General features: G+C 37.4%; 1 protein-coding gene across 3 annotated transcripts in view; it reads right to left on the bottom strand.

The window, feature by feature from the left end:
- The window catches only part of krt222 (keratin 222), a 19358-nt gene extending 17193 nt beyond the window's left edge, over positions 1-2165 (bottom strand). The window contains exons 1-2 of one of the 3 annotated variants that reach the window (XM_072463587.1): positions 2018-2165; positions 1237-1437 (exon numbers count right to left, since the gene is read on the bottom strand). In XM_072463587.1, the coding sequence (XP_072319688.1) occupies positions 1237-1428 (192 nt within the window). In that variant the 5' untranslated portion in view covers positions 1429-1437; positions 2018-2165. Of the gene's footprint in view, positions 1-1236; positions 1438-1812; positions 1828-2017 lie in introns of those variants that run through there. The other 2 variants (XM_072463589.1, XM_072463588.1) reach the window with 2 other exon arrangements.
- Between the last annotated feature and the right edge of the window lie 7835 nt (positions 2166-10000).

The raw sequence follows: 10000 nt of genomic DNA, 5'->3' as shown, positions 1-10000 counted from the left end.
CCTCACCGACCTTATCATAAAACTCACGTAACTGGTCGTAGGGCGACTCCTTGTTGTTTTGTTGCTGTCGCTGCTTTTTGTTTTGATGCGGGTTAGGGTTAGGGTTAGGGTTAGGGTATGCTAACCCATGCGCAGTGTGGCGCTATCGGCCTCTACAACTTTGGAGCTCTCACAGTTGCCAGACATAGGCTCTTTTTGGGCAACTCAACGGTGTGTTTTTCACCTGGAAGTCTCTAGAAATCTGACACTTTATTGAACAAAAATAAAAAGAACGAATGCGTTCATACTATTGTTCTTCAGCGGTAATACAGTGCGTTCAGTTCACGTTCACCAAAATTATGAACGCGTTCATGAACTCTCGTTCGATGAACGCGTTCATGAACAACACTGGATACGGGATCAACTCAAACATGCATAAATACAACTCTGACATCAACTAATGATGAGGAAACCCTATGGTAGCAAGATTAAAAGCATATTAGAGTTGAATTTGCAGAATATCTTCCCTTTAAAGGTGCACTGTGGTGGCTATTTTGGTGAGGGTCCGCCACCTGCTTGATTCCATGCAGATGTTATTATTTTACCCGGAATCTTTCACAATATGGAACAGTCAAGGGAATTACGCAGGCAATACAAAATCCACTGAAAACCTGCATTCTTACAGTGAGCACATCTCCACAGACGTGGCTTGGTGGCATCACAAGAAGAATAAGTTGAATACTGTGCTTTACGTTCAGGCAAAGAATTACCATCTCCATGGGAACAATCAGGTGGTTTCCTCCCTTTAAATGAGGTAATTCATTATGCAACAGTAATGGCACTAAACCACAACTTAATACTGTATTTGATGTCATAGTAACAGTGGGTGTGTTTCCACTTGCTCTCACTATATAACGCAGTTTCTTTAAAAGTCACTGGCACTGTCCCTTTAAGTGAGTCTATAGTTTATGCAGCTCACATGATGTCACATGCGGCTCAGTCCTGTTTACTGACTCTGGTCAAAAACGCGGCTGGTCCCACACAATATTACAGTCTAAATTACTCCAAATGTGTACAAATACCATCTCTGAACTAACTAACTAACTGAACTAAACTTTGTCCAAATTATGACTGATGAGAATTATGTCACAGACTTTATGATGGGCTGGTCATTGTAGTGCAATTTCCTGCAATGTTACAGGTGTAAATTTGCATGTGTTTTAAATAAATAAATGAATAAAACAGCATGGTCCCGACCTGATCCCGCAGCTCCTTGACGGTCTGCTCTTGCTGGGACCACTCCTGGCATTGTGAGCTTCTCTGGACGCCCCACGCTGAGATCTGTGCCTCCAGTCTGAGGTTTGCCTCCTGGAGACGGTTCACCTGCTGCAAAAAAACCCTCAGCCGGGCATTTAGACCCTGCATGGTCTGCCCCGCGTCCTGAAGCATCCTTTATACCTGGGTTTGAGAATGATTATGAATTATGAATTAGGACCGTTGCCATAGCATTTAAGGTCTTTTCTTTTTAATGCACCCGCTATACGAACTAGCTCACTTGCTTTTAAATGTCAAACTACATCAATGTATGTTCAAACCTGCACAGACCTAAAGCAAATTATGGGATACTTTACATACTACTACTCAACATTTGACCAGCAAATTATCTTATACAGTTTCACTTAAATTACTATACTAACATTTCAACCTCACTTTTGCAATACCTGATGATGCCAACATAAAACACAGCTCAAACCCATAATACTTTCTATGGTCAATATATAGTTACAATATGAAAATCTAGTTACAATAAAGTCACGTGAGACATTTACAGACCTTGGTAGACATCACGTAAATTACAACTTGTAATATCCGTAAAGGTAAATTCAATCCAAGCTACACAGGAAAGCCGTTCTTCTTATACTTTGCTCACTCACTCGCTCTCTATCTTTTAATACAAATACAAAGTTATAGCCACCTGTTCGATATCTCACTCAGCTAAAGGCGTTTACAAGGTAAATGTTTACCCAGCGATACTCACCAGAGGCAGCGTGACTGAAGTAACTTAATAAGTTAGATGTAGTAGTAGAGACAGCGTAGTTAATGTCCTGTTAGTGGCTGGTCACACTGCACCAGGGCACCACTCCCCACAGCTTAGCCACATTCCTCTGTCATCAACTGGACTTTTCCTCCCTGGACAGAGGTAGATATGGAGTAGTACACAAAATAAAATACCCGTTGAATAATCAATACACTTATGGATGATTTTATTTATCGATCAATCAAGTCTAATATGTCTTGTCCAGTCAAGTTATCTAATACCGATTCAAATAAACATTCAAGTAAAGGTGAAATGCTGAAACCATCAGTAAAAGTAATGGATGAATTAGCTATCAAGAATAGTGTTGTCATGACAATCAAATTTGATACTAGGGAAAATACTCGATTCTCAATACCGATTTAGATACCACAATGATAGTTAAAATGCTTTTTTTGGGGTCAATATTTTAGACAATTGACTGACAATTTAATAGTAACAATAGAACAATGAACATACATGATATACATGCTCTAAACAATGAACATACATGATATACATGCTCTAAACAATGAACATACATGATATACATGCTCTAAACAATGAACATACATGATATACATGCTCTAAACAATGAACATACATGATATACATGCTCTAAACAATGAACATACATGATATACATGCTCTAAACACGCCGTATTGCAACCATGGGCCAAAGTAAGACAAAATTCTATTCTATTCTAAAATTAAACCAAAACCGTTTGATATTTGGAGACAAAAGACTGGATATTGTCTATCAATTCCTATGTAATGTTACTTATACTTTCCCCGATACTGTGTTTAGTTACAGAATACTAAATACCTGCATTCAATTTATACTGAGTTCAATCAGAGTACAGTATTCTGAATATTTGAATTGCATTATATTATAGTGGAAAAACCCAATATAGGATTAAAAAACTGCTTCCTGTTTGTGTCGCCCTTAGTTACATATTAGAGAAGGAAAAATGTCAAATGTACGCACTTCAAGAGAGGTGTTTTCTATATTCTCACTAATGCATAAATAACATGGGCACATTGGACAACAAAGTATTCCTTTGGTTTAAGGAAAGTATCTGTATTCTGAACACCACCAAATGAAAAAGTACAAACGTATAAATGTTTACGTTTCAATTTTCTGTATGTATTAATTACTTCCCCAAACACTTACAGTTAAGAAGTAGAAGGCAAGTTTTCAAAATTGAGTGACAACACCAGGCACAAAATGGACTACTCAATCGAGAATCTAGCTATTTCTGTGTTCATGATCAAGAGTTATGTCATTGTACAGAAGAAGTAAAATACAAGTTGAAGGAAAACTACTCTTTGAAATACGATTAGTTCAAAACGCTGCTGAGATAAATGTATATAAATGTGTATATAACTACTCACATTGTCACTGAAGCATCCCGAGCATCCCATCCGCCGGCCTTAAGAGACACAACACAGAGTTAGCTCCTGTCCCAGTCCCTCTCTATCCCGAGTTAAAGTCTGGGGAGAAAAGGGGTGTAGCAGCTCGCCCCGTCCCACCTCAACCCCCTGGAGTTTGGAGACCTCAGAGGGGCAAACTGGACACTGCTTACATCACCGCACGCTGGGGCCCTTTGTACTCTGTGAGCCAGGATTATTGAGCCGCTTTTGAAAAAGGCAACAACACCGACTGTGCAGAGAATGTTCAGGCAGACGCACTCCAAACGCACGTATTTGGGCCGAGCGCTGTTTTAAACCTGCAATGAAAGGTTCACCACGCTGCAATCAAATGTGAATTGTGTCACTTTGCAGCTCAGAAGTGTCGTGTAATGTTAGTTTTGTGCAGAGGTAACCACTGCAAAATGACACGGTTGGATAATTTGCGGCACACTGTCTGTAAATCAACAGATCTAAGTTTCAAAATATTTGTCTAGCAATTTCTTAAGAACTCCTTATGTAAAAGGTTAGCTATGTAAGGTAATGAAGGGTTTGGAAGATTTGTCAATGTAGGTTTTTTACATTTCAAATACCATCCTCTACACATATTAGCAATAACAGTATCATTTATTTGCTATAGAAGGGAGGAACTATTATTTTATTGCACTAAAATAGACCATTAAAATTCAAAAAAATCCAGAATGGAGGGAAAATGAAGACGGCCCTACAGATTTTCAGTGATTAAATGGCATCTGATCTAAATCAAGTCTTTACAACAACAAAAAATGAACAAAATTAAATTAAATTAAATTAAAAAGTAAATATCAAGCAGCGTTGTAGCAGTAGCCTGTGGTGGCAGAACTGAGGTGTTTACCGGTATTAATATTTAGAGGATAACACAAAATTGAAAATAAATAGATATATATAATATGCAAGGGTGGGTGAGCATCTATCTTACTGCGGTACATTCCCAGACCTGAAAGAAGTGCTGAGAGGATTACAAAAGCTGGCTTCACCAACCAATTCATTACAGAAATTAGCGTTCCATCAAGTTGTAGCTTTTTCTGTACATTTCTTTGCCATTGCCTCTGAAGTATTACCATTGTATGATGTGTAAATGAATAAAACGTATGACAGCAAACAACAGCACTTTGTCTGAAAGTATGGCATGCCTGTTTGGTTTGGGTGCGGTATAATCCATGAAATAACAGATTGTTGGGCCGTTATCAAATTTACATGTGAACTAAAACAACATTTTAATAGGCAGATGGCACACACTCACAAAGGCGTATTACTCAACAGTTCTTTGGAACCTGCAGTCCTTGTAAATTAGGTGCTTCACGGCAAATGTAATATTTAACTTGGCAAACGGGGACAAAAAACAACTTTAAAAGCATTTGACGAATTGGATTATTAATTTCGCTTTAATTTCATTTCGCTATATATCTTATCTCATTTTGCTTAGTTTTGAGAGTTTTGGTGAAGTGTATTATTCTAATTGCTGGTTGGATTAAGCAGCAGATGTCACATAATTTACGTAGAGAGGGCCTAATATATATATACAAGTGTCTGATTATATATTAGCTCTTATTGACAAAATATATACAATCTTTATCTTTTTTAAGTTAAAGAAAATCAGAAAATCATATCTCTTATTTGTGAATCGTCCCTGCATTTTGGATGTAATTGTGTTGATGACATAATGCTGCATTTACAAGTTTCTCAGATGACAAGCTGTTTGCATTCATGTTTCATGTTTTTATCTCAGAAAGTCGGGATTTTGATGTCAGCCATAAAAGGATCATGCTTTAACAGCAATCGAGCAAAAAAGATTTGCTGTTCTTAGACTTCTCAAAAGCTTGTACTTGTTTTGAAAATCATTCCAGCATTTAGTAAGCGAGAGTGTTCCCGAGTGGTGTTCACAACTTTTCTTGGCTTTCATGTGAGTTAATCAAATAACAGGTATTATCCAACCAAAATAAGTAATAATTATAAAAACATAAAGCACTTTACGTATTATTTTACAGTTGTTACAGTTTTTAAGCATCATGGAAGCAGAAAATATGGAGTTTAGCCAACAAATTGCATGCATATTTGGACAATAACCTATAGCATGAATTTTAATGCTCTTACACAGGAAGGGTTGAGCTGACTTAATTTCCTGAAAGGGCTTACAGCAATTTTTGTTTAAAAGACTAAAAATGTGCCCAAAGGAATCTATAATCTTGTCATTTTATTCTTATTTCAAAGATTCCATCCCGAAGGTTTTATTCAGTTGTAGTGTGTATGTGAAGTCAGAGGGGAGAGACATTCGACAAATGGTCCAGGCCAGGAAGCAAACCCACAATGCCAATACAAAAAATCACATACGTGCAACATATTCAACCACTGCACCACCAGCGAGCCTTGGGATTTTTTTTTCTTCCCAGTGTAATATCTTTATGTAAATGTGGCTTAGGCATCCACATGTCACAGGTAAAGGCTGATCCCAGACTGTTTATGTCACACAGCACAGGGCGTTTCACAAGCGTTCATGTGCTCTTTATGATGACGACAGCAGCAGTGTCAAATACGACAGGTTTCACATTTCACAAAACCACATTCAACATGATTATATTTCAGATTTAGCTAAAAGCCTGGTTTTCTCCAGTTTGATCAGTTTGATGACGTTTATAATGTTACTTCCTAGTTGGACATGAGAAGCAGATGTGAACCATAACTGTTACCTAGCAACCATACTCAAAGGTCTAATTTAGAAAAATAGATTAATTTGAAAGTAAGAAAAAACAAGCCCAAAACATTGTAGTTTGTTTAATTCATGTTGAAACAGAAATGCACGAGCATTTTACACACAAAAAAGCATTTTACACACAAAAAAAAATAAATCTTGTGTGTAAAATGCTCGTAATCAAAATGCAGCGTATAGGAAAGGAGAGTCCTTTTAACAACTCAGCCTACTTACTTCTTTGTGTTCTTAAAACCATGAAAAGTATTTACCACAGGGATTATTCCATCAAACTAAGTAATACTAACCAGTCATGTGCACTTTAAATGTAATTACACAGGTTACGACATACATATAATGTAATATAATATAATATAATATGATATAATATAATTTTATAAAATATAATATAGAGTTGGCCACTGTCCAGGATGTACCCCGCCTAAGGCCAGAAGTCACTGGAATAGGCTCCAGTCACCCACGACCCCGAAAGGGAACAAGCGGTAGAAAATGGATGGATGAATATAATAATATTGTTGTTGCGCTTGTTTGATCTGAGGGAGCTCTCATTCATTGTGGAACTCCTCTAGGTTTCTACTTTTTCCCAAGGAGGTTTTGTAGTTTTTCTCACCGAGATGAAGGGTCTAAGGCAGGGGTGTCCAAACTTTTTTCACAGAGGGCCGCATTTTGAAACTTACACGGGGCTGAGGGCCAGAAAAAACATTGTTGAATTTTTCTAATACATTTGACATAGTTTCCATGAGCCGCCATACCTATAATAATACTTAGAACTTTAATATTCGGTTGGTATAACATCAAAATGCTTGAATAAAAAAAAGAAAAAGTAAAAAGTACTACTTTTTGCTGTTTGGACAAACTTGAAGCCGGAGGGCCAACAAAAATTGGTCTGAGGGCCGCTTTTGGCCCCTGGGCCTTAGTTTGGACATGCCTGGTCAAATGTCCCAAGGCTTGGGACATTTGTCTAAAGACACTGGATGCTGGGACATTGTCAAGTCCCTATGAACATTGTTTAATCTGTTTTTCACTGTCGCCCCTCGAGGCAGCTGCTGTTGTGATTCTGGGTGTTACAAAAATAAATTAAATTTTATTGAATAGAATTTTTTTTTTTTTGCTAATGGTAGTCAACCATCTACTCACATGTATGCATTTTTTTAACTAAGGGGATGATAGAGTCAGCAATTCTCTGAGGGAAGCAAAAGACGCATTTGGACTTAAGATAAAGGCATGCGAGATGTGGCGTTCTGCTATTTAAACTCACCATTTAAATAATAATATTCCATACAAAATAAATACGCACCTGATAAAACGTTTATTTTAACGATCGAATAGAGTGGTTTTAAATAGCAATAAAGACAATAATGACATTACTGGAAAGTCAAGTAGAGACATACCGGTATTTTCAAAAGAACAAGTCACATTTCAAAGTACAACGATGCAGCTTATGGTTTGTGTGACGTATGAAAATGAATGACTCTGGTGTTGGGAAAGCACTGACATTAAGTATGAGCCAGAGGATTTGCTCACTTCTGCACAGGACAAACACGTGTTCGAAGAGAGACAGGATACTGGGATTACAGACAGGGAGATGTGTGTCTAACTCGCTCTGAACAAACACCAGCCCTGTCTGGACTTTTATGCTTTTCCAAAAGAGGAGCAGCAATGAGCGAGTGATGTGGCTTCTATTGAGAGGAGTTAAATGTAACTACGTCCAGTGCTTTTCTTTAGGCATGTTTTGAGCAGTAAATGTTTTCACAATTGCATCATCAAATAATATTTATGCTTTATTATGTTTGAAATAAAAAAGATAATAGTCTCTTGGTAATTATGTTTACCAACAGGCAAAATATAATTACCATAAATGGAACGGTATGTTCCTACAAAAAGGAATGAAGCGTGCGGATGATGTGCAAAGTTCAAGCATTTAAAAGTAGTTCAACCAGGTCCTTTTGTCTGTTGCTCGCCTCTCACTTGGATGGAGACCAAGCTGCAGTGGTGAAAGACGTACTCAACTTTGTTACTTAAGTGAAGTGAAAAAATTGCTTGCATAAAAAAATCTACCTTAAGTAAAAGTGTTGAAGAGTAATTTAAGGGTCAAATAAATTAAAGGGTCAAATGTAGTGCTCTTGATAAAGACTTGGCCTGATTTTTGGTCAAAGAGAGCGACTGAATCAATAACTTAATTCTAACCTAACACCTAACCCACTGTAATTAATGTTGTAATTTGTATGTGTATTTTTTTTTAAAACTGGTCTTTTTAACTCAAAATCTTGACACCAGAAGTCACCATAGCCATTTCAGTGAGTCTTCAACTCTACAGAAAAGTACTTTACTTTACAGTCAAGTTCAGAAATGTATTGGCGTATAAAGTACAGATTCCTGCTCTCAAATGTAGTGAAGTAAAAGTTCAAAGTATCTGATGTTACAGTTTTTTACGATTGAATAAACACAATTTTGATGGTTTTGTTTTATTTAGCAAAACCCTTCACACAATTAGCACAACCACAAACCCAATTAGCAAAACACCTTAGCTCCTTTGCAAAATGAAACACTCTTGTAAAAACTCTACACTAATTGATCAAACCCATATTTTCTTACCATATGAAACACACACGTTGCATATGACCTAACTATGTTTGCACCAGTTACACACCAGTTACACACCAGTTACACACCAGTTACACACGGCTGTTTAAAACCTTAAACACTTTTGGCTAATCCTGCTTCTAAGTGCATAGAGTCGTATGGGTGAAGTACACCGTGAATTTGCAAAACATGGCTCGGATTTGCACAACTGGAATCACAATGTCTGCTCACACTTTATGCACAACAACACACACAGTGAACACTACATACACTTGTATGTGTGACTGTAGACACCACACAGGACACAAGACTCATGCTGTTGACAACGTCATTTAATATTTTTCCATAAACTCAAGCCAACATGGCGAAAAAGAAAAAAATTCCCAGTTTTCATGAGCATTACATTTTATCCAGTACAAAAAAGAACCCTCCCAAACTCCTCCCCCTCTTCCTCCTGGTTGAAGTCATCCTCTTCCTCTTCCTCTACCTTTACCTCGACCTCGACCTCTGGCACGGACTCTGCCTCCTTCTTCTCCTTTTCCTCCTCCTTCTTCTCCTCTTCCTCTTCCTCCTTCTCATCCTCACTCTTCCTCTTCCTTCCATGTTGGTTCAGTTTGGTGAACTCACCTGCTACATTTTTATAGTGCTTAAATCTGATTGGTGTGTTTACAATTAAGCGAACTTGTGTTTGGTCACCTAATGGCAGTGTTCAATGGATTGGCACATGGGTGTGGTCATTTGACAGTCAGCGCTTTAGAATTGCAAAGAAGTGACATCTTGATAAACTTTTGTGTCTAAATACATACAAGTGTGTTCAGTGTTGTAAATCACTGTGTGTGTTGTTTTGCACAAAGTGTGAACTGACTTATTGTGTTACAGTGGTGCAAATCTGAGGCCGAGTTTTGCTCCTTGACTGTAAGGTTTTGATAATTGGGCTAAACTTTAGATTTTAGTGTTTATTCAATCGTAAAAAAGTGTAAATGGGCATACAAGTTACAGTACAAATTTATTTGCACTTTGTTACTTTCTACCACTGCCAAGCCTGTAACTTCTTTTCTTTTTGTAGACTATGTTAAAACTGTGGGGAAACAGGAGAACTATGAGAAAATGCTTTCTTGCTTGCAAAACAATGGTAATTATGGCATTAAACTTATTGTATCGACCATGTATGTATTACATTTTTCTATTCGAAGTATTCACTCACAAAA

This window comes from Eucyclogobius newberryi, unplaced genomic scaffold (assembly GCF_026437365.1).
Source record: "Eucyclogobius newberryi isolate DKJ021-1_F unplaced genomic scaffold, fEucNew1.0.hap1 SCAF_4, whole genome shotgun sequence".
Lineage (NCBI taxonomy): Eukaryota > Metazoa > Chordata > Actinopteri > Gobiiformes > Gobiidae > Eucyclogobius > Eucyclogobius newberryi.
This window is presented reverse-complemented; position numbering and strand designations above follow the sequence as displayed.